The sequence below is a fragment of the Nyctereutes procyonoides genome, unplaced genomic scaffold (genome assembly GCF_905146905.1).
Source record: "Nyctereutes procyonoides isolate TBG_1078 unplaced genomic scaffold, NYPRO_anot_genome, whole genome shotgun sequence".
Lineage (NCBI taxonomy): Eukaryota > Metazoa > Chordata > Mammalia > Carnivora > Canidae > Nyctereutes > Nyctereutes procyonoides.
The window spans coordinates 16971882-16995702 of NW_026575033.1; the positions used below are offsets into that span (position 1 = coordinate 16971882).

The 23821-nt window shown below is 35.8% G+C and overlaps 1 protein-coding gene across 4 annotated transcripts in view; it reads right to left on the reverse strand.

The window, feature by feature from the left end:
• POSTN (periostin) overlaps positions 1-23821 on the reverse strand; it is a 42022-nt gene that overhangs the window by 13192 nt on the left and 5009 nt on the right. For all 4 annotated transcript variants that reach the window (XM_055317301.1, XM_055317299.1, XM_055317300.1 and 1 more), the window contains exons 3-16: positions 22942-23006; positions 14019-14176; positions 11486-11650; positions 10443-10589; positions 9785-9926; positions 8466-8678; positions 7936-8070; positions 6418-6566; positions 4700-4836; positions 4175-4305; positions 3531-3661; positions 3324-3426; positions 3149-3216; positions 2458-2503 (exon numbers count right to left, since the gene is read on the reverse strand). In XM_055317301.1, coding sequence (XP_055173276.1) covers positions 2458-2503; positions 3149-3216; positions 3324-3426; positions 3531-3661; positions 4175-4305; positions 4700-4836; positions 6418-6566; positions 7936-8070; positions 8466-8678; positions 9785-9926; positions 10443-10589; positions 11486-11650; positions 14019-14176; positions 22942-23006 — 1790 coding nt within the window. The remainder of the gene's footprint in view (positions 1-2457; positions 2504-3148; positions 3217-3323; positions 3427-3530; positions 3662-4174; positions 4306-4699; positions 4837-6417; positions 6567-7935; positions 8071-8465; positions 8679-9784; positions 9927-10442; positions 10590-11485; positions 11651-14018; positions 14177-22941; positions 23007-23821) is intronic.

Here is a 23821-nt window from a genome sequence, read left to right on the forward strand (position 1 = left end):
ATTAGAGGTGAAGTGTTAGCACAATTCAGGTTTCTGTCACGTTCTCACCTCAGACTTCTGAAATGTCAACTTTTAAAAATTCATATGGGTTCTAGATCCTTTTAAAAAATATTTTATTTATTCATTCATGAGAGACACAGAGAAAGAGAGGCAGAGACACAGGCAGAGGGAGAAGCAGGCTCCATGAGGGAGTCTGATGTGGGACTCGATCCTGGAACTTCAGGATCATGCCCTGGGCCCAAGGCAGGTGCTCAACTGCTGAGCCACCCAGGCATCCCGGGATTTAGATTTTAATTATGACAATGTTTTAGTCAGATCAAATATTTTTATCTTGAATTCTTAAATTATGAAGCTCTGAAATATATCAAATCTATGCATCCGATTACTGACCCTACAGGTGGTCTTGCCACAGAGGAACCTTTCCATTAAGTCCACATCACAGAGGTCTGTGCTGCTACTATCTAAAGGGCTTAATTACTTTTAGCTTAAAATTTTCCTTCTTTTTTTTTAATTTATTCAGAGGAAGAGAGAGAGAGAGGCAGGCAGAGAGGCAGAGACACAAGCAGAGGGAGAAGCAGGCTCCATGCAGGGAGCCGATGTGGGACTCGATCCCGGATCTCCAGGATCACACCCCAGGCTGCAGGCGGTGCTAAACCGCTGCGCCACAGGGGCTGCCCAAAATTTTGCTTCTTATTAAAGAAGTTGAAGTGTAGGATGTTTAGTTGGTTTGTAGTTGTGTTTCAATCTTACTTGTCTGAAGACGTAGTTTTGACAGGTCCCAGGTTGAGGATTAAATACAGATTTTATTCTGTTGTACCTTAGATGCTATATTGTTGGCATCATATCCCACAGAGCATTTTTCTCCACATTACGATTGAAATGTATGATATTTTGAGGACAACAGTAATATGTATCAAGGAAATTAAGAAAGTTTTAGAGACAAGTCAATGAAGGAACATAAGAATGAAATCTTAGGTTTAATTATTCTCTATCTCTATTTGAAGTATACCTCTACATAGCAGCATACCCATCTGGGGAGGAGTTAAAGAAACATCTGGCATTGGAATGTAAATCCCAGAGCTCTTAGATCTTTTGAGTAGATAGACGCGGTTTATTACACTTGAATAATTTTATAAAATACATGAAATTATTATTATTTTCTGTGAGTGTGGATCCAATTATAATAGAGGAAAATAAAGGAATTATATGACTTTGGCTCATTGTAAGCAAAATATGGCATTGGCATATATATAGAAAGCAGTGGACTGATCATGGGTAAAGTAGGAAAGGTAAAGAAATATGGTGCAGGTACACAACTTTGAGAAAGATGACATAACATTTCTGATGAATAGAGCCCATAATGATTCTTTAATTTATTTTAAAATATGTACAAGATTGTATACTTCTATACTTGAATTTATACCATGTTGAATCATAGCTATTCCAACTAAATCTTTAAAACAGTGCTGAGCTGGCCAGATACTTGATTTGTATATGTTATTCTTACATAATTGAAATCAGTAAGAGCAGTAGACATTTTGTTTTGCTCCTTACATTGTCTTTATTCTTTTTCCATAACTGGTGTAAAGGAAAAAATTTTTTAGTACAATAACAATGCTCATATTATAAAATAGAATTATTTTCTAGCCAGGATAAATGTGGGAATTGAAGTAATGATTTTACTACTGGTACATTTTGAGTGTTTAATTGTAGAGTCAAAACAAAATGAAAATAATTTCTACTTTGAAAGCTACAAAGAAAGAAAGAAAAAAGACAAATGAAGAAAAAGCCACACTGAAAAAGGAGTACTACAAGTTACATTTATGAGAATGGAATACCCTTTACCATTGTTAAGTCGTAGAGGTTTAATTTTGATAATCTGGTAGAGTCAGGGATAAAAGAACCTTGGCATCTAGAAATTTTAGGTTTAATGCCTGGAAAATTCTTTGTTCCTTTGTCCAATTTTGAATGGGGAGAGTTTTTGAACTGCTAGATCGTAAACATTAGGATTCTTTGGCACATCACCTCCTACCTTGTCCTTAGAGAGCTGACAGCTTGAGGCTAGAATGAGCTACAAATCCTTCAGCAGTGTTAGTTCTGTGTTTACACATCTGAATTTTCAGGTGACTCTGGAGTGCCTTTTGTCTCCTCTTTGTATGTTTGTATGTCTTTTTTTCCTTGCCTCTTTTCCATATTTTACCATATTCTCGTATCTTATCATTCCTGTTTTTCTGATGAATGGGGAAGTATTTCATAGGACCTGACAGGTAGGGCCCTGGCTGAGAGGCCTCATCCAGATCTTAAGCCTGCTTCAAGTGGGATGAAATTTGCCATTGTTTGGAATTCTAAATACCAGATTATCAACAATTTTTGCTTCCAAGTGCAAAGAAAATTATTGTGTTTTCTTTTTTTTGCATCTTGCCAATTGCATGTGACAAATATTCATTATGTACTTACTGTAGACAGTCATGGGGATTTCTTTGAAGGTGCTACCACGAACAAACTGAAAATAATATTTGTATTTAGTAACATGAAATGAGTAGTTTTATTAACAAAATTATGGCATCACTTTAATTTATTTTTCAATCTGCAAATTGGGCCAGATGGCATAAAGATTATTGGATTTGTTACTCAAAGTCTTAAAAATGATAAAAATAGTTTATCTAAAGTTAGATGTTTATTAAATAGTATTTCATATGTTTTCCAATACTTTGACCCTACGAGGACAAAGAAGCAAAATACTTTTTTGCTTTTAACTCTAAACTGTGATTAGTGACAATTTTTACAAGTGAATACTTTACCTTATGTTCTGTAGCAAAGTATTTAATGATAGATTATGGTTTTTTTATCATTATGTCTTTTCTTTCCAATTGGACTGTAAATTTTTAAATAAAGGGCCATCTCTGATTCAACTTATATTTCCCATTACACTTAATACACTGCTTGGGCCCACATACCAGATACTTGTTGAATAAAACCAAAAAGAAATTATGTCATTTATTCACAGATGGGCTAGTGGTTCATAATCTACAAAAAGCAATCCAAGTCTAATGGAAATCTACCTATTAATGTATACATTTCTGGTCTTTTATGTTAAAAATTGCAATCTGTTCAGCACATTAGAAATAAATGCAGTAATGTTCTGTACCTTAATTTGGATGTATTTGATCAGTTTGTTAAGTATTTCCAGCAGCTGATCATTTCCAACAGGTGTGTCTATGCAGAGGAATATTAAATGAGTATTGGTAAGAAAGTGTGAAATGAAAATCTAGGTTTCTATTGAAAAAGGATTTAATTCATTAATGAGTTCCATAATTACCAACCTGCTGGGTAGAGGAGTTTATCTACAACATGAATGACACCATTTGTTGTCATAATGTCCGATTCTTTTGATTTCACCTCGTTCACCAGAAGTGTATCATTTACCTATCAAAACAAGGGATAATATCAATGATAAATTAATGATAATTAACATTAAGATAATTGATCAATGGATGAATGCTATCATAAATTCATTCTAGAGAACTTACTCCTTTCAGGTAGATTTTGCTTCCTTGAGTGGTCTTCAGAATGTTAGTAACACCAGGTTCAAATCCTTTTCCAATGAAAACTCCTGGTGTTAGGTGATAAAGGATGATGTTTTGAAGGGCATTTTTGTCTCCTGGGGGCAGGGGAAATGTATATTTATAACATGTCATATTTTTTGATATTTTGATACTGGAAAGACCAAGGATAAAAATATTTCTTTGTCTTTTTTTCCGCACTATAATTTCTCATCATGTCATTGTTCTCTCAAGTTGCTATCAACACCATGTCAAAATAGTCACTTCAGTCTGTTCAATCAAAATATTAGCCAACTTAACTTACTGGGAGGAGAGAAAATCAAATTATTTTTGGAATTGTGACTACTTTTGTTCTTTGTCACCTAATTGTGTGGACCTTAACAGAAATAGCATAAGTGAACATCTAGCTCAACAACCACGACAGCAAGCTGTTAATTTAGAGCATTAATGAGTAGTCCTCCAGGAATTCCAAGTGAAATTAAGGGAAACCGGTTTAGATATGAATATTAAAAAGGGGGTGTTTTTGAGGCTGACTTCTGGTCAGGAAAGCTTGAGGAAGAAATTAGATCCTGAACCCAGGTGGCAAATATCTGGTATTCACTTCTACTCACGAATCAGAATTTCCTTTTCTTCATTTGTCATTCCCTTAAAGGCATCATTGGTTGGAACAAATAATGTCCAATCCCCAGGTTGTGTCAGGAGCTCTTTCAAGTCTGCAGCTTCAAGTAGGCTGAGGAAGGTGCTAAGCAGGAAAGAAACATGTTTATTCTGTTAGATTTAGATTTAGGCATGCTCACAAGCAATGCATGGAATAGAATACAATCCATTTATGGTGGAAATCATGAGAAATTGTTCATGCATTTTCTTTTTCTTTTTCTTTTTTTTAGATTGTTAGATTGTTTCACTCACCAAATCATATTATGGTGCACCAGGAAGCAAAATAGTGTTAAGAACATATTTTTATTTTGAAAACATTTGCATGGACTTATTCTAATTACTATTTTCAGTAATACTGAATACTCAATGCCTTTTGGAATACTAACTCTGAAACAAAACTATGCCAATAGTTCTCACTTTGTGTGCGTGCGTGTGTGTGTGTGTGTGTGTGTGTGTGTAACTGAGACCAATAGGCTTACCTAAAGCGCTTATCTTGTTTTAATTTTTCATGAAGGGATTTCTCTGCTGGCTTGATGATCTCTCGGAATATATGAATGGCACCGTTTCTTCCTTGTTTGCTTCCTCTCACCATGCATGAATTTTCAATGCAGACAGCCTAGCAAAGAAGTGAAAGATACAACTGTCCATTTCCTTACTTGAAATGTCATATGTGGAAGTAGATGCATAGTTGAGTTAATAGATTGACTCTTCTAAGAGGTCTCCTGACCTCTCCAGCCAGAGGAAAAAACATCTTACTTCTGTTTTTAAAGTCTGGCACAATCTGACCTTACACTTCTTATTCAATCAGGTTTTCTACTACTAGTTAAGCTAACCTATGTGTCAGGCAGGTAGTTTCATCAGTAAATAACAAAAATTCCATAGAATTCCATGTCTACATTTTTCATCATTCTTCTGCAGGTTTGAACCATTCTTTCATACCCTCTTTAAGAAACTTTCACCCTTTAACTCTTTAGGACTCTCTTGAACCATAAAGTTTCCTGACTTCAGTGCCTTTTGTGATCTTTGCAGGTATTTGCTATGTTTTCCTGACTGTAAGATTCTATCAACTATGTCACATTATTGATTTGGTTGTAGTGTTTTTAAACAAACAAGTATATACAGGCCACTTTCTGCATCCTGTAAAATGTGTGTCTTGGGAGATCCCTGGGTGGCGCAGCGGTTTGGCGCCTGCCTTTGGCCCAGGGCGCCATCCTGGAGACCCGGGATCGAATCCCACGTCGGGCTCCCAGTGCATGGAGCCTGCTTCTCCCTCTGCCTATGTCTCTGCCTCTCTCTCTCTCTCTGTGTGACTATCATAAATAAAATTTTAAAAAAATTAAAAAAAAATAAAATGTGTGTCTTGGGATTGTGGAACTATAGTGAGCAACTGCTTTGTGTTATATCAGGTAATGCTTGACTTCCTGTGAAATCTTTGAGCTCTAGATGCATTTGTTGCCAGGACAGAAATTGAACAGCACAACTGTTCTTGCATTGCAATTTTCAGAAGCAATATTTTCTAGCAATATTTCATCAGATGAAGTACATTAGAACCATTTTATAGAGTTCAGAAGTCTTTATGTGCCCATAGAAAAAGTACCATTTTGTTTTGTTTTGTTTTGTTTTGTTTGGAAACTGGGAATCCAAAAATCAAATTTGTTTTAGAGGAGTTTTAGTGATTTATAGAACAGAAATAATTAATGTTTTATTTTTTTAAGATTTTATTTATTTATTCATGAGAGACACAGAGAGAGAGATAGAGAGTGAGAGAGTGAGAGAGAGAGAGGGAGACAGGCAGAGGGAGAAGCAGGCTCCAAGCAGGGAGCCTGACGTGGGACTCGATCTCGGGTCTCCAGGATCACACCCTGGGCTGAAGGTGGCGCTAAACTGCTGAGCCCCCGCGCTGCCCTAATTAATGTTTTAGAACAGAAAGTTATTTATAATGAAACAAATACAAATTATCTGAATTATTAATATGTGCATTTTCTATGTCTTTTCATACATTACTCAGTTCCCTATGAATATTTACTATTATTAAATATTCTTCCTATGAAGAATGTTCTTCTACTCTTCCTATGAATATTTACTATTACAAAAATAAAATTTTGGAAACATTTGTTGTAACAATATTCTTAGACAACGACGTGTCATTTGACATTTAGGCCAACGTGGTTATTTTATCATTTCCTGATTCACTTACTGTACGATAAACGAAGACTCTGAGCTGTTTGCCTCCAATGGTTTCGAGCTTTTGTCCATTGTAAAGCTCGTTAAGGCCAACTTTTACTTTCAATATGTGATTCTGCAGAATTAATTTAAGAAGCCGTTGATCCATGCTCAGAGTATCATCTATAAATAAATTCATGAAGAAAAAGGATTATTTAGAAAGCATTAAAACTCCTCCTAGTAAGGATATTATGGATTCTGCACTCATAAAATATCTGAATCAAATAAATGCTCAAGGCTACGAATTCCATGCACCAATTAGAAACTCTGTGAGCTCTTCCATCAAATGACTAACACCATTCTAAGGGTTCCAAACAATGGATTTCATATCTGTAATGGCTACATAGCTTTATGTAGTCATTGGCACAAGTTAAACTCTACTATTGGCCAAGATTTTTTCTGAGAATTTGATACACATCAGTCACATGAAACACTACTGATGAATCATTTGTAAATTTATATTTACTTCTGAAGAGAATATCAAAACACATACACCCTCTTAAAGGTCGGTTAATGTCCCACACATATGGATATAGTTATTACAAAGAAGAATAACAGCATTTCTAGGAATCCAGATTTTTCATTAATTTATGCATCACAATGTAGCATTCGAAAAAATATTTTTTAAATAATACTTATTCTTTAATGGCTAAATTTTGCTTTGCAGTTTAAATATGTCTTTGTGAAATCACTTTTCTAGAAAAAGTAGCAGGTTGCATTAATCTAAACACCATCCTTAAAAAAAAAATCTAAACACCATCCTTGAATAGCAGCTACTAGATTAAATACTTATAATAATTTACATCATAATATGGAAGTGTATAATAAATCATCTATTGCTTTTATTGATTTATAATTTGACATCTTTTTTTTTTAAATCTAACTTTTATTTTTTATTTTTTTATTTTTTTTTTTAATTTATGATAGTCACACAGAGAGAGAGAGAGAGAGAGGCAGAGACACAGGCAGAGGGAGAAGCAGGCTCCATGCACCTGGGAGCCCGACGTGGGATTCGATCCCGGGTCTCCAGGATCGCGCCCTGGGCCAAAGGCAGGTGCTAAACCGCTGCGCCACCCAGGGATCCCTAATTTGACATCTTTAATCAAATTTGGAGATAAGAAAGATAACTACTTATTTTTAATTATTATGTTGGTGTTAAATAAACAAATTAGATTAAATTTTTCTTAAGATCTATTAATGCATCCCTTATGTGTGCTGGAAATATGATTAGAATCATAGAATAACTGAATACCCTTTATCACAAACTTTTTCACTCCCTGTAGGCTATTACCTAATATAATGAATTGTTTTGAAATGAAACACATTTTAATAGGGACAATGTAGTGCTAACAATGTGTAGGTAATAAAGAAATAATCAACACCTGGTAAAATGCCTATTATTACTTAATGCAAACAATCATGATGAAGAAAAAATGTGTATGTGAGGATTGATGTGGGAGAGAGAACAGGAATGACAGTGTCCAGTACATACCTGAAAATGCATTATTCATAGGTGCCAGCAAAGTATATTCTCCATCTGGCCGCAGAGCAGATGCCAAGCCTAATTGAGCCACGAGGTCCGTGAAAGTGGTTTGCTGATTTCCAGCCAGCTCAATAACTTGTTTGGCTATAAAGTAAACCATCACCATCCCAACAATGTCATCTTTGTTATTATCATCATCCTGAAATTAGTAAATCAATTCTTGGCTGTTCTCTACAAGCTATTTGCTACAATTACAATGTGATCCAAAGCTGACCATTTGGCTATATCTTTCCTTCTATTTTCAAGAAAAACTATAGTACTGTGAGAATCTTTATAAATATTAAGAAGTCCAGGAAAGCCAAAGTTCCATGTGTGGAGTGCCTGTGACTACACAGGCTCCTTCGTACTCACTTCACTATATTATACATGTGTTTCACATGCCTTTCCTTATACTACACATTCATTTTTCATGGATTTACTCTTGAGGCATCATTATTGATAAACAGTAGTAGGTGGAAGAATATGAAATCATTGCTTACCAGAATCAGGAATTAGGACCTGATCAATCAAATGGATAACACCATTATTTGTCACAATATCTTTTTTGTTCACCATTTTTATTCCATTTACTGTTATGCTGTCACCATCACATCCTATCTCAATGGTGTTTCCTTCCAGAGTCTCAAAGACTGCTCCTCCCATGATAGCTTCAGAACATTGAAGGGTGTTCAAAAGGTGGTACTTCATGAGAGCTGGAGGATAAATTAAAAACAGCAAGTTTTAAGATCAAGGGAAATTGCACTTAACCCTTAAAAGACATGTTTCACTGTGGACCTAAGTTTCCTAAGAAATATAATACATCTAAAACCTAAGTATTGACTGAAGGTTTTTAAATTCTGTTTATGTTCCAGGGCCATTGTTTCAATTAACTGCATTAACTATATACAACAGAAGTAGCTCAGCTCAGGAGGAAGTAAGAAGAGAAGATCAATTGTATGAGGTGAATTGTGTAGTACTAGAAAATGTGTTAGAGCAAGTTCCCACTATCATAAGAAAGTAATTTCTGATATGAAAACAAAAGGAATGGTTTCTGTATTTATTAGTGATGCCTATTCCTAAACGCCCAAGCAACATCTTGCATTAGCAGCTCATAACAGAATAACTGCATATTAAAAAGATTAATAAGACAAATAATTCCCTAAAGAAAACATCTGGAGAGTAACCAAAATAAAGATGATTTCTTGTAAGATATCTGAAGGAATCTATTCCTCACTGTATTATATCTATATCTGCATCATCAAAATTTCTCATTTTAAATTGGTTAAATGTATTTTGGGAGAGGCTGAGTAAGTTAAATGTACTACTCACAATGTAAAATCTCTTTGAAAATAAAAAGGGAGAATAGAATGAAGCCAAATTCTGTGTATATATAAATAGTGGCCCAAGAGAACTGGGCAATTTTCTCAACTTAATTATACCTTTTAGCATAAATTTAGAATTAAAGGCATTACATAATATGTATATGATGTTAAAATTTCATGATCTAATTTTTCTTTTCAACAATGGCTAAATCCTTTTTAATGCCTGCTAATTATTTTATTTACTTGAAAGCAGTAAAAATGATGTGATCTTTCTGATATTCTTATTTTTAAATTAATTATTAATTATTTAATTACTCTGCTGACTCTTTCATGGGCTCTGTTTTTTTAAGATTTTTTTATAGTCTATTTCAGAGCAAAAGTTTTTCTTTGCCTTCGCTTATCAAAGATGATAATATTGTCATGACTTAATCATTTTTTTAAAATTTTCTTTTCTTGGAATTCTGGGAGGCTTTTCATAGAGGAAGACATTTCAGTACCTTCAGAAGCCACTTTGTCTCCCATGATCCTTTCCAGGACACCTCGTGGAAGTTTCTCAAAAGCCTCATTAGTGGGAGCAAAGAGTGTGAAGTGACCATCTCTTCCAAGAGACTCCAGGATATCAGATGTGATAGCAGCTGCCTGAAACACAAATGTGCTTTTTAGAGGCTTGCACATTGTAAATCCAAAAGAAAAATACGATACACTTAACCTGGGCCATCATGAGGGAGGTGATTCTATAGAAAATGATAGAAGTTTGCTCTTGTCAGATCTCTAAAACATTACTTTTTGGCGCAACCAACTCGCCCTTTCCAATTTTCCTCAAAACTCTTTGTAAGAATGGGAATCCTGCCCATGTTTGTGGGACTGTAGCAATATCCAGCAGTACATATAGCTGATATGGACACATACTCAATGTCATAAATAACCTATAGGCACATAACTAACCATTCTGTGTCTATTGTGTCCACACAAGAATTATTATGTCATATAAGATTATTTCTTCAGTGTAAAATAAAACTCTTTTTTATTTCAAGAAACACATTTGTTACATTTCTGCCAGAGTTTTAAAACAACATTTTTATTATTAGGTTCTGACAGAGAAAAAGGAGAAATTTCAATGATCCAAGACAATCTGCTGTTTTTTCTTGTATTTACCCTAAAAGATGACAGGTCATCTTCTGCTTCAATGAAGTCTTGAATTGAGGTACCAATTTGTGTAAGGACACGGTCAATGACATGTACAACACCATTTGTTGCAATCTGGTTCCCATGGATGATTCTAGCGCAGTTAACAGTGACAACCTATAATTATTTGGGAAAATCAAAGTGCAGAAATCAGAGCGATCAACTGACCACTGAGACCCTAAGGACATTATTTTTCATTTCTACTAGTAAATGTACCATGAAGGAGCCAACATTCTAAATGTAAATGTTGAGGTTAAAGACGTATCACTCTGTCTAAAAATGAACCTAAGAGAAAACAGGATTGGTTGAAAATGCAATCCAGTTACATTTAACATATCTAGAAACTAAGGCAAAAAAGCATTTTTTTTTCATTTGAGTTATTGTTTTTATTTCTTTCTCTACCCTTTATAGAGATAGTCATAAACTATTTCAATAGCAGGTCAATGCATTACATGAAAATGTCTATCAGTCTGAAAGTAAGTTCTGAGAGAGAGAAATAGTTATTGCACAAATTAATCAGTTCTATTCCAGGGATTTCCTAATTATTGCCTTATCACTGACCCTTTTCATCCTTGGAAATTTGTTGAAAGAACCCTATGACCCTGTTGGAAATTTCCCATGAAGACTTTTAATCTAAACACACAAGAACCTAAATCAGCATAGTAGCTAGAAGATGAATAAAGGAATACTCAGTCTCTGATTATCCTTTGATAAATTCTTATTTACTATTTTTTCTTTGGTTATTATTTTTCAAACACATCAACTACTAAAATTTCCATTTTTTAGGCATTTAAGTCTACTGTCAATCAACTGTGAATTTAATTTCTTCCTCACAATCACTCTCCAGTAGAAGTCAGCCACTAAATTAGAATTTAACATGCTCTAAATGTGGTGAAAGGGCATAAGGTAGTACTTACATTCACTAACATTTTGCTATTTATGTGACTATTAAAGATGAAGAAAAAATTAAGGGTAATATTACTTAGCAATTTACTTTTGTTCATGAAACTTACCCCATTAGGATAATGGTTAATGAAAAGCCCCAAATTGTTATACATGGAAGGAATAATCATGCCATTTTTTAAGTCCTTGGTCAACATTCTATTATTAACCATATGGCTATGTAACGCGTTCAATAATTCAACATTTACATTGCTCTCCAAACCTCTCCGGATATCCTAGGAAAAATTGAAATGATAGAAGTTTGTTTCATTGTAGTTCATCATTAAAATACTTATAATCACTCTATTTCTTACTCTCTTGTTACTTTTTTATTGCATTATCCAGATGGCCAAACCAAAGTAACATAAATAAAATTATATTATCTCAGTTGATTAGGGAATTTTGTAAATTCAGGCACTGAGTTAAGGGTCCTGAATCAGATAGAGTGCTTGAACATTTTTAGAGACAAAATTTTTAAGTAAATATATTGACAAAGAGACAAGCTTGATGTAAATTAAAGGTTTAGGGCAATATGAAACTGTCATATGTTAAAAATATTTTGGATGGTAAACAAAACAAAACAAAAATGGCATATTTGTGCAAAGCATTTGGATTTTAATAAGGATTTTATGTTTATTTCATAACAAATTCCAGAATTTAATCAACCTATACCTTTTTATTTTTCCAATATATATCCTATAAGTATAATGTATAACATGTGTGTATCATGTAGTATATGACATTATATATGGTGATATGGGAAATATAATAAGTCAAAGTATCTTTAAGTAAAGATACTTAAAGATAAGTATCTTAAAGGTATTTATCATATGGGAGCAGTTAAAAATAAACATAGTAATATAAAGAACAGAAGGCAAAAAAAAAAAAGTGCTTCTAGGGATCAAATGAGGAAGGGCAGCTATTCAAGGCTTGGGGATAGGCCTTAAAGGGTGGATAGGGTAGGAATGGTAGTGATCATTCTAACTCCAGTTGCTGACACAGGGGGAATGTTGGAAGAGCAGATGTTGTTCAGTTTGGTTAGCCCATACTTTTATGTTTGTTAGATAATATTAAGAAAGAATTTTAGGAAAGATGATAATATGGGATGATAATGTGGAAGATTTTAATGCCTGCATAAAGCACAAATTAAACTGGCAACAAGGAGCCACTGATGATTTTATGGCATTGGAATATAATGATTAGACTGGGCTTTGGGAAGGTTAATCTGGTGATAATGCATAGCAAAGGTGAGGGTATTAGTCAGGAGGATGAAACATGAGACATGGATGACTAATAATAGTTTGAAAGAATTAGAGACAGCAGAAGTAGAATGACTCACAATTTTCAAGTCTAAACACTTAATATGGGTACTGCCAGTTATGGAAAAAAAAAGGCAGCAGAAAAGCAATTGTTTGTGGGGAGAAAGAAAATGGCATATGTTTTAAATAACTTTTTGTTTAAAGATGCAGTGGTGTATCTAAGGAGAAATATTACTCCCCTGAGGTCCCAAGCAGAACAACTAGAGAAACAGATTTCATGGTTATATGACTGAAGTGATAGCTGAGCCATTAGAAGTGTATATAAAGGAGGTCCAGGTGGCAGAGTCAGTAAGAGTCTGCCTTGGGCTCAGGTCATGATCCCAGGGTCCTGGGATGGAGCCTGGTATTGGACTCCTTCTCCCTCTACCCCTCCCCACTGCTTGTGCGCGCTCTCTCTCTCTCAAACAAATAAAATCTTTTTTAAAAAGTATATATAAAGAGCAGAGTCTAATACCTAGAAGAGACTTTAATAAGACCCATTCTTAAATGAAGAAAGAAGAGGAGTCAGAAAAAGAAATCAGAAACAGTCAAAGCAAGCAGCAGAGTTCTGTAAAGCAAGCAATTAGCCACACAGTTAATGTAGCAAGATAATATCTAAAGGAATCCGCCTAAGTTTTACTAAGTAGTATTTGACTCTAGTAGTAATTGTCAATTCACCTTCATATCAAGTAGAAAGTAGGAATATATTTATATACCAGTTTTACAGATTGGAAATTTAGTTGTATTATAAACCAGACTATGTGCTCGCTTTGGCAGCACATACACTATAAACCACACTATGTACAAAATGTCTGGAAATCAAATGCATTGTTTATTATACTTCACTTAAATATCCATAGACATTTATAAATATGTCAATATCTAAGCAGCCAAATATGTTTACATATAATTAAAAATAATTAATTACATCTCTATAATATGCCTTATAATAAAATGTAAATTCCACTAGGCTTCTTAACTTACCTTTCTATTAGATATGTCATCTAAAATTTAATATATTTCTTCCAAATCAAAAAAAAGAAAGGAGTAAAATAGAATAATGATAAATACCAGTTCAGTCCACTCTTAGTTTGCCTTTTTTAACTAGTCTGTGAACTTGCTGGAGAGTTATTCCATTTATGGATGTATTAAAATGCTTTAATCCTTACACTTAATAGCTCATTCTTTTATGTATCCTAATACATGTATAATGAAAAGATCTAAAATTTCTATTAACTTCCAAGTTAATAAACCAATTAAAATGAATACTGATAAAATAAATATATTAATAAGCATAATGAATTACAGAATCCAGGTTGTCCCAAGCCTCATTACTCGGTGCAAAGTAAGTGAATGATCCCTTTCCTTCAATCTCTTCTCTCAGTCTTGAGACATCAGAATAGCGCTGTGTTGTGGTGGCTCCCACAATGCCCAGAGTACCATAAACATGGTCAATAGGCAAAACTGAAATAATCAAGAAATGAAGATTTACTTAGAATAATATTTCAAGAATATTATTTCACTATCATTTAAACTTTATACTAAGCTCCTCAATATATTCAATGGATAATTTTAGCAATGTAATTCTATGAATTATCAATTTTATGAAGAAGTTGTCTTTTGAGTGCGAATAACCTTTGAAAATTATTTTGTCATAAATCCTTTGTGTGGAGGGAAAATGAATTTTTAATTATCATCCTGGGTTAACATTCAGTGTATGTAGGTGTGCTTCCTGCTATGTCAATAATAATCAATTATAATTATCAATAAATATTTCTGATTCACTGGAAAAATAAAAAGATGTTCTTTACTACTCACTGAAAATGGCAAAGGTAATACTTTCTTTCATGTTGCCTTAAACTCCTATATGGTATAATATTGTTAGGTATTGGAGTACTAATTTTTATAGATTTCTAAAAGAAATATGTAGATCTTCTCAGCATGATTTCAGGAAGGAAATAGATGGAAGTATCTAATGATTCCAGAATATTTTTCCTGAACTTTAGAAGAAATATTAATATATGAATGTCAACCTGAAAATTGATGCAACTAATTTATTCATTTTTTACCTTATCTTATTTGAAGGTTCATATAATTTGGATAATAGTATAGGAGAAATGGTTATTACATTTCTGAATATATAAAGACTAGGTGACACAATTAATAAATTAAATGATAAAACCACGATTTTAAAAGACCCCTAAAAGATGAGGAAAATACGTCAAAATTAACAAGTTAAAGGTAACTCCATGTATGTCTTTACACTGAAGTTGAAAAAATAAATCCTAGAGAAAGACCTGACTTGAAAGACCTATAATTAATTTTAATTGATCATAAATTCATTATGAGTTAATGATAGGACATGGTTCCCAATGACATTAACTAAAGTTCAGGAGCCCCCAAAAGTGAAGTATTTGTCATGATTTTATTCTCTCAACTCTTAGAACCCATACAGAATGCAGACACCAGTCTAGGATCACATTCAGAGGGGGCAGGGCGAGATGGCAGAGGACTAGGGTCCCCAAGTCACCCGGCCCCACCAACTTACCTAGATAACTTTCAAATCATCCTGAAAATCTATGAATTCGACCTGAGATTTAAAGAGAGAACCGCTGGAATGCTACAGAGAGAAGGGTTTTCGCTTCTAACAAGGTAGGAAGGCAGGGGAGAAAAAAATAAAAAAGAATCCAGTGGGGGAGTGCCCCCGCGAGGAGCTGGGCTAAGGCGGGGGTGAAAGCCCCTGGGACAGGAGAGCCCAGCCCCGGAGAAGCAGGAGCTTTAAAAATCTGCACCAGATTCTTCCCTGAGGGAAAGGTGCTCAGCAGTGAACTCGGGCAGAACCGAAGGACGGGCAGTGGGGCCCCAGGTTCTGGGGTCACTAACAGGAGGCTCGCCCCAGGGGAGTCCCCCACACCCTGTGGGCCAAGCTCAGTAAAGGGCTGGAGTGGCCTGGCGGGCTCCAGGAGCAGCTCAGGCAGTCTGCATAGAGAGGGCTGCGCGGCCCCTGGGACACAGCCCAGGATCCTGCGCTCCCTCGGGACAGATGGAAGCAGGGAGGGCACAGCACAGCGAGGACACTCCTGCCGCAGGGTGCCCCCTGAGCTGTGCAGATCAGCGCCCAAACCTACCCCTCCCCCACCCGGGGAGCATCTAGGCCAGTGCAGACTAGGAGCTGCATAGTTACTGCGGGAGCTGACTCCAAGACTGGAGAGCTGGCTGCTGCCAGTGATGTTGTTCCTCCTGGCATCAACACGTCCCTGGAGGAGGTAGGGCCACCGGAGAACAGGGGCCTCACAGGATAAACAGCTCCCACTGAGTCATGCACCTGGCAGGGGGCGGGGCAGCTCCCCCAGGGGCACATACCTGAGATTCAGCACAGCAGGCCCCTCCCCCAGAAGACCAGCTGGAGGGACAGGGGAAGAGCAAGTTCTTGGCAGAGCGGCACTAGAATGTTCCAGGGGAAGTTGAGGGATTTACACTATATAGAACCAGAGGATACCCTTCCTTTTTTTTCTTCTTCTTCTTATTCCTTTTTCCAGTACAACTCGTTTTTATATCAGACTGTAAATTTCCCTTTTTTTCTCTTTTCCCACCTTAACTACATTTTACCACTTCTACATTTTTAGAATTCTTCCTTATTGACTTTTATATTTCTACAATTACAAGTCCTAGATATATTTTCCACTTCTAGAGTCCCTTCGAAATACTCAACTTAATTTTGGGAGATATACAAGATATGTTTTTTGTTTTGTTTTGTTTTTTTCTTTTCTCTGCCTCATTTTGTTCTACAATGGCAGAAGTTAATACCTTCTAAAACATGACCAGCACCCAGAACCAAGTGGTATACCGTGCTGGTTCATTCTGTGAGATTCCTCATTCCCATCTTCCCCCATCTTTTATCTCATTTAGGTTTTGGTGGTCAATGTTGGGGCCTTCTTCAAGTATTTCTGCTTTATATAAATTTGGAACTGAGCATCTTCTAACATACAGAACTTAATATACCCAGAAACAAGAGGATCACCCTCTAGAAACCCTCAGGTAGACTACATTCTCCCTACACTACAACTTCTTCACCACCACCATCTCCCAGTCCCCCTTATTTTTTTCTTCTCCTTTTTTTCTGTTTCTTTTTTTTTTTTCTTTTTTTCCCCCTCTTTCTCTTTAGGATTTCTGGCCTTTTATTTTTTTACTACTAAGTTTTAAAATTTTTCACTTTAGTGGTCCTGTTGTTTTATTTCGTTTTGATCTTTGTTTTCAATTACTGGTCTCTGACCTTGGCAGAATCGTCTAGGGTGAAATGTACTTAGGTTGTGGTTGATATTCTTGATGCAGCCCACTCATACAGCCACTCTACACTGAGCAAAATGACTAGAAGGAAGAACTCACCACTAAAGAAAGAATAAGAAACAGTACTCTCTGCCATAGAGTTACAGAATTTGTACAGATTACAATTCAATGTCAGAAAGCCAATTCAGAAGCACAATTATAAAGCTACTGGTGGCTCTGGAAAAGCGCATAAAGGAATCAAGAGACTTCGTGACTCCAGAATTTAGATCTAATCAGGCGAAATTTAAAAATCAATTAAATGAGATGCAATCCAAACTGGAGGTCCTAAAGATGAGGGTTAATGAGGTAGAAGAACCAGTGAGTGACATAGAAGACAAGTTGATGGCAAGGAAGAAAACTGAGGAAAAAGGGAAAAACAATGAAAAGACCATGAGGAAAGATTAAGGGAAATAAATGACAGCCTCAGAAGGGAAAGTTTACATGTAATTGGGGTTCCAGAAGATGACGAGAGGACAGAGGGCCAGAAAGCATATTTGAACAAATCATAGCTGAGAACTTCCCTAATTTGGGGAGGGAAACAGGCATTAAAATCCAGGAGATAGAGAGCCCTCCCCCCCTGCTAATATCAATAAAAATGGTTCAACACCTTGACATTTAATAGTGAAACTTGCAAATTCCAAATATAAAGAGAAGATCCTTAAAGCAGAAAGAGAAAAGAGATCCCTAACTTATATGGGAAGAAATATTAGATTAACAGCAGACCTTTCCATAGAGACCTGGCAGGCCAGAAAGGGCTGGCAGGATATATTCAAGGACCTAAATGAGAAGAACATGCAGCCAAGAATACTTTATCCAGCAAGGCTCTCATTCAGAATAGAAGGAGAGATAAAGAGCTTCCAAGGCAGGCAGAAACTGAAAGAATATGTGACCACCAAACCAGCTCTGCAGGAAGTATTAAAGGGGACTCTATAAAAGAAAAAGGAAGCACAAAGAAATAAGCCACAAAAACAGGGACTGATAGGTATCATGATGACACTAAATACATATCTTTCTTTTTCTTATGTTCTTTTTTTTATAAATTTATTTTTATTGGTGTTCAATTTGCCAACGTATAGAATAACACCCAGTGCTCATCCTGTCAAGTGCCCACCTCAGTGCTCATCACTCAGTCACCCCCACCCCCCCGGCCACCTCCCCTTCCACCACTGCTAGTTCATTTCCCAGAGTTAGGAGTCGTTCGTGTTCTGTCTCCCTTTCTGATATTTCCCACTCATTTTTTTCTCCTTTCAATAGTAACTCTGAACGTGAATGGGCTAAATGATCCCATCAAAAGATGCAGGGTTTCAGACTGGATAAAAAAGCAAGACCCAACTATTTGCTGTCTACAAGAGACTCATTTTAGACCTAAGGACACCTACAGCCTGAAAATGAAAGTTTGGAGAACCATTTACCATTCAAATGGTCCTCAAAAGAAAGCTGGGGTAGCCATCCTCATATAAGATAAATTAAAGTTTATTCCAAAGACTGTAGTAAGAGATGAAGAGGGACACTATATCATACTTAAAGGATCTATCCAACAAGAGGACCTAACAATCATGAATATTTATGCCCCAAATGTGGGAACTGCCAAGGATATCAATAATTAATAACCAAAGTAAAGACATACTTAGATAATAAATACACTAATACTGGGAGACTTCAACACAGTGCTTTCTGCAAATGACAGATTTTCTAAGCACAACATCTCCAAAGAAACGAGAGCTTTAAATGATACCCAGGACCAGATGGATTTCACAGATATTTACAAAACTTTACATCCAAATACATTTTTCTCAATTGAACATGGAACTTTCTGCAGAATAGACCACATACTGGGTCACAAATCAGGTCTCAACCGATACCAAAAGATTGGGATTGTCCCCTGCATATTTTCATATCATAATGCTTTGAAACGTGAACTCAATCACAAGAAGAAATTTGGGAAAATTCAAACACGTGGAGGTTAAAGAGCCTCCTGCTAAAAGATGAATGGGGCAATTGAGAAATTAGAGAAGAATTTAAAATATTCGTGGAAACTAATGAGAATGAAGAAACAACCATTCAAAATCTTTGGGATACAGCAAAGGGAGTTCTAAGAGGGAAATATATCACAATACAAGCATCACTCAAAAAATTGGAAATAACTCAAATACAGAAGCTAACCTCACACCTAAAGGAACTGGATAAAGAAGAACAAATAAAACCTACACCAAGCAGAAGAGAGTTAATAAATATTCGAGCAGAACTCAATGAAATAGGGACCAGAAGAACTGTAGAACAGAACAACAAAACCAGGAGGTGGTTCTTTGAAAGAATTAATAAGATAGATAACCCATTAGCCAGCCCTATTAAAAAGAAAAGAGAAAAGACTCAAATTAATAAACTTACAAATGAAAAAGGAGAAATCACAACCAATACCAAGGAAATACAAACGATTTTAAAAACATATTCTGAGCGCTATATGCCAATAAATTGGCAATCTAGAAGAAATTGACACATTTCTGGAAAACCACAAACTACCAAAACTGGTACAGAAAGAAATAGAAAACCTGAACAGGCTAATAACCAGGGAGAAAATTGAAGCAGTCATCAAAAACCTCCCAAGACACAAAAGTCCAGGGCCAGATGGCTTCCCAGGGGAATTCTATCAAATGTTTAAAGAAGAAACAGTACCTATTCTGCTAAAGCTGTTCCAAAAGATAGAAAGGGATGGAATACTTCCAAACTTGTTTTATGAAGCCAGCATCACTTTAATTTCAAAACCAGACAGAGACCCCACCAAAAAGAAGAAGTATAGGCCAATATCCCTGATGAACACAGATGCAAAAATTCTCAAGATACTGGCCAAGAGGATCCAACAGTATATTAAGAAATTATTCACCATGATCAAGTGGGATTTATCCCCAGGATGCAAGGCTGGTTCAACACTTGTAAAGCAATCAACGTGATAGAGTACATCAACAAGAGAAAAAACAAGAACCATATGATCCTCTCAATAGATGGAGAGAAAGCATTTGACACAATATAGTATCCATTCCTGACAAAACTCTTCAGAGTGTAGGGATAGAGGGAACATTCCTCAGCATCTTAAAAGCCATCTATGAAAAGCCCACAGCAAATATTATTCTCTATGGGAAACCACTGAGAGCCTTTCCCCTAAGATCAGGAACACGACAGGGATGTCCACTCTCACCACTCCTATTCAACATAGTACTAGAAGTCCTAGCCTCAGCAATCGGACAACAAAAAGAAATAAAAGGCATTCAATTTGGCAAGGAAATCAAACTCTCCCTCTTTGCAGATGACATGATACTGTACATAGAAAGCCCAAAAGACTCCACCTCAAGATTGCTAGAACTCATGTAGCAATTCGGTAGTGTGGCAGGATACAAAATCAATGCCCAGAAATCAGTGGCATTTCTCTACCCTGACAATGAGACTAAAGAAAGAGAAATTAAGGAGTCAATCTCATTTATAATTTCACCCAAAAGCATAAGGTACCTAGGAATAAACCAAACCAAAGAGGTAAAGGATCTACACCTTAAAAACTATAGAACACTTCTGAAAGAAATTGAGGAAGACACAAAGAGATGGAAAACTATTCCATGCTCATGGATTGGGAGAATTAATATTGTGAAAATGTCAATGCTACCCAGGGCAATTTACACATTTAATGCAATCCCTATCAAAATACCATGGACTTTCTTCAGAGAGTTGGAATAAATCATCTTAAGATTTGTGTGGAATCAGAAAAGACCCCAAATAGCCAGGGGGATTTTAAAAAAGAAAACTATAGCTGGGGGCATCACAATGTCAGATTTCAGGTTGTACTACAAAGCTGTGGTCATCAAGACAGTGTGGTACTGGCACAAAAAAAGACACATAGATCAATGGAACAAAATAGAGAATCCAGAAGTGGACCTTCAACTCTATGGTCAACTAATATTCGACAAAGGAGGAAAGACTATCCACTGGAAAAAAGACAGTCTCTTCAATACATGGTGCTGGGAAAATTGGACATCCACATGCAGAAAAATAAAACTAGACCATTCTCTTACACCATACACAAAAATAAACTCAAAATGGATGAAATATCTAAATGTGAGACAAGACTCCATCAAAATCCTAGAGGAGAACACAGGCAACACCCTTTTTGAACTTTGCCACAGCAACTTCTTGCAAGATACATCCATGAAGGCAAGAGAAACAAAAGCAATAATGAACTATTGGGACTTCATCAAGATAAGAAACTTTTGCACAGCAAAAGTCAACAAAACTAAAATACAGCCTCCAGAATGGGAGAAGATATTTGCAAATGACATATCATATAAAGGGCTAATATCCAAGGTCTATAAAGAACTTATTAAACTCAACAGCAAAGAAACAATCCAGTCATGAAATGGGCAAAAGACATGAACAGAAATTTCACAGAGGAAGACATAGACATGGCCATCAAGCACATGAGAAAATGCTCTGCATCACTGGCGTTCAGGGAAATACAAATCAAAACCACAATGAGATCCCACCTCACACCAGTGAGAATGGGGAACATTAACAAGGCAAGAAATGTTGGAGAGGATGCAGAGAAAAGGGAACCCTCTTGCACTGTTGGTGGGAATGTGAACTGGAACAGCCAATCTGGAAAACTGTGTGGAGGTTCCTCAAAGAGTTAAAAATAGATCTGCCCTACGACCCAGCAACTGCACTGCTGGGGATTTACCCCAAAGATACAGATGCAGTGAAACACGGGGGCACCTGCACCCCGATGTTTCTAGCAGCAATGTCCACAATAGCCAAACTGTAGAAGGAGCCTCAGTGTCCATCAAAAGATGAATGGATAAAGAAGCTGTGGTCTATATATACAATGGAATATTACTCAGCCATTAGAAACGACAAATACCCACCATTTGCTTTGACGTGGATAGAACTGGAGGGTATTATGCTGAATGAAATAAGTCAATCGGAGAAGGACAAACATTTAATGGTCTCATTCATTTGGGGAATATAACAAATAGTGAAAGGGAATAAAGAGGATGAGTGGGAAATATCAGTGAGGGTGACAGAACATGAGAGACTCCTAACTCTGGAAAATGAACAAGGGGTAGTGGAAAGGGAGGTGGGCAGGGGGATGGGGTGACTGGGTGACGGGCACTGAGGTGGACACTTGATGGGATGACCACTGGGTGTTATGCTATATGTTGGCAAATCGATCTCCAATAAAAAATACACACCAAAAATTATTGAATATTAAAAAAATAGGATCACATTCAGAAAGAAGATGCCTGGATTAGATGCTTTTTATGCATTGCTGTCCAAAATGGTGAGGGCTCTAAAGTTTATGTTATATTAGATATCTGTTGAGGAAAAGAGGGTAAGAAATCTGTTGAGGAAAAGAGGGTAGCCAGAGGAAGTATATGATGATTGGTGTTGAATATTTGAACAGGTAGTTCAAAGAGGAAATAGAATAACTATTTTTCCTTTAGTTGGTAATTTTAGAAACCAATTTTCAATATGAGGGATGTTATAAAATTAGAGCTGTTCAATTACAGAAGATTATGCCTTCCCAACTAGTCCACTCCATGTTTCTAGACAAATTCAAAGACAGGGATTTTGTAGAGAAGATTTTCATTCTTGAAGGAAAGTTGAACTAATTTAAATTTACAATCAAGCTTCTGTTGTATGGTCCAATGTTCAGTGCATGAGAAGTATGTTTTAATACTTTATCACCATGACAACTTCGTGATTCACACAAAGATGGCAGTATATCTTAGGATTTATCACGGTGCTAAATACACACACCCATACACACACACACGTTTGGCTTCTCTACAAGCTGAGCTACCTCAAATCTTTTCTCTCACATAAGACTAGTTCTTCATTTATTTCTGTAATTGAAATTTTACCTGCTGGACAGCCTTTCATTCCTTCCATTCTCATATAACCAGGGCAACATTCATATAACACAGTCCTGCATATCAGAAAAAAATTAAGATTAAAATTGGGAACTACATAGAATTCATTTATACATAATCTTAGCAAAAATATACCACTTGTTGCCATGATTTATGAAATTCTAAAATTGGGGTTTTTTTCCCCAATACCAAGTTACTTATATTAGTTTGATTTCTGTATATACTGTCATGACATTGTAGAAAAGTTCCAGGATCTTAAGGCAGAAGAATGAGTTCTGGTTCCCAGTTCTGTCCTTGGTAGATGTGTGACCTTGAGCAAGTAATTTAACAAATTTGAGTCTGTTTCTTCACCTTTGTAATATGGCAGTCGCAGCTATAATATCTACTCAGAGGCTAGTTGTGAGCCTCAAATAAAATGATGTTTTGGATATCATTTCTAGACTATAAGTGGTTAGAAATATTAGTTAGTATAAGGTTATTAGAAACTAGAAACATCAGTAAATATATTAACCCATTCCAATCAATAAGAGCTATTTCACTGCTAATTAAAATAACATTTTAGGTTTGAATTGCCAGTAGAGTTATTAGTTTGATCATATTAAATACAATCTTTAAAATCTTCTTCAGTATTCAAGAAAATGCTATTTTGTTCAAAGTTAACAAAGTGCATTAAGTTATATAAAGGCATAATTAAGGTAACAAACCAGAAAATTCAGCAACAATAACATATCCAAAATAATTTTGTTAAATTACTATATTTTGTGGGAAAATAGTAACCTGAAATCATCTATGTAATTGCTTTTATTTCTTACTTTATTAAAAATATAATTCTGATCTTCATTTTATCAAATTTCATTTGAGATTTTTTGGA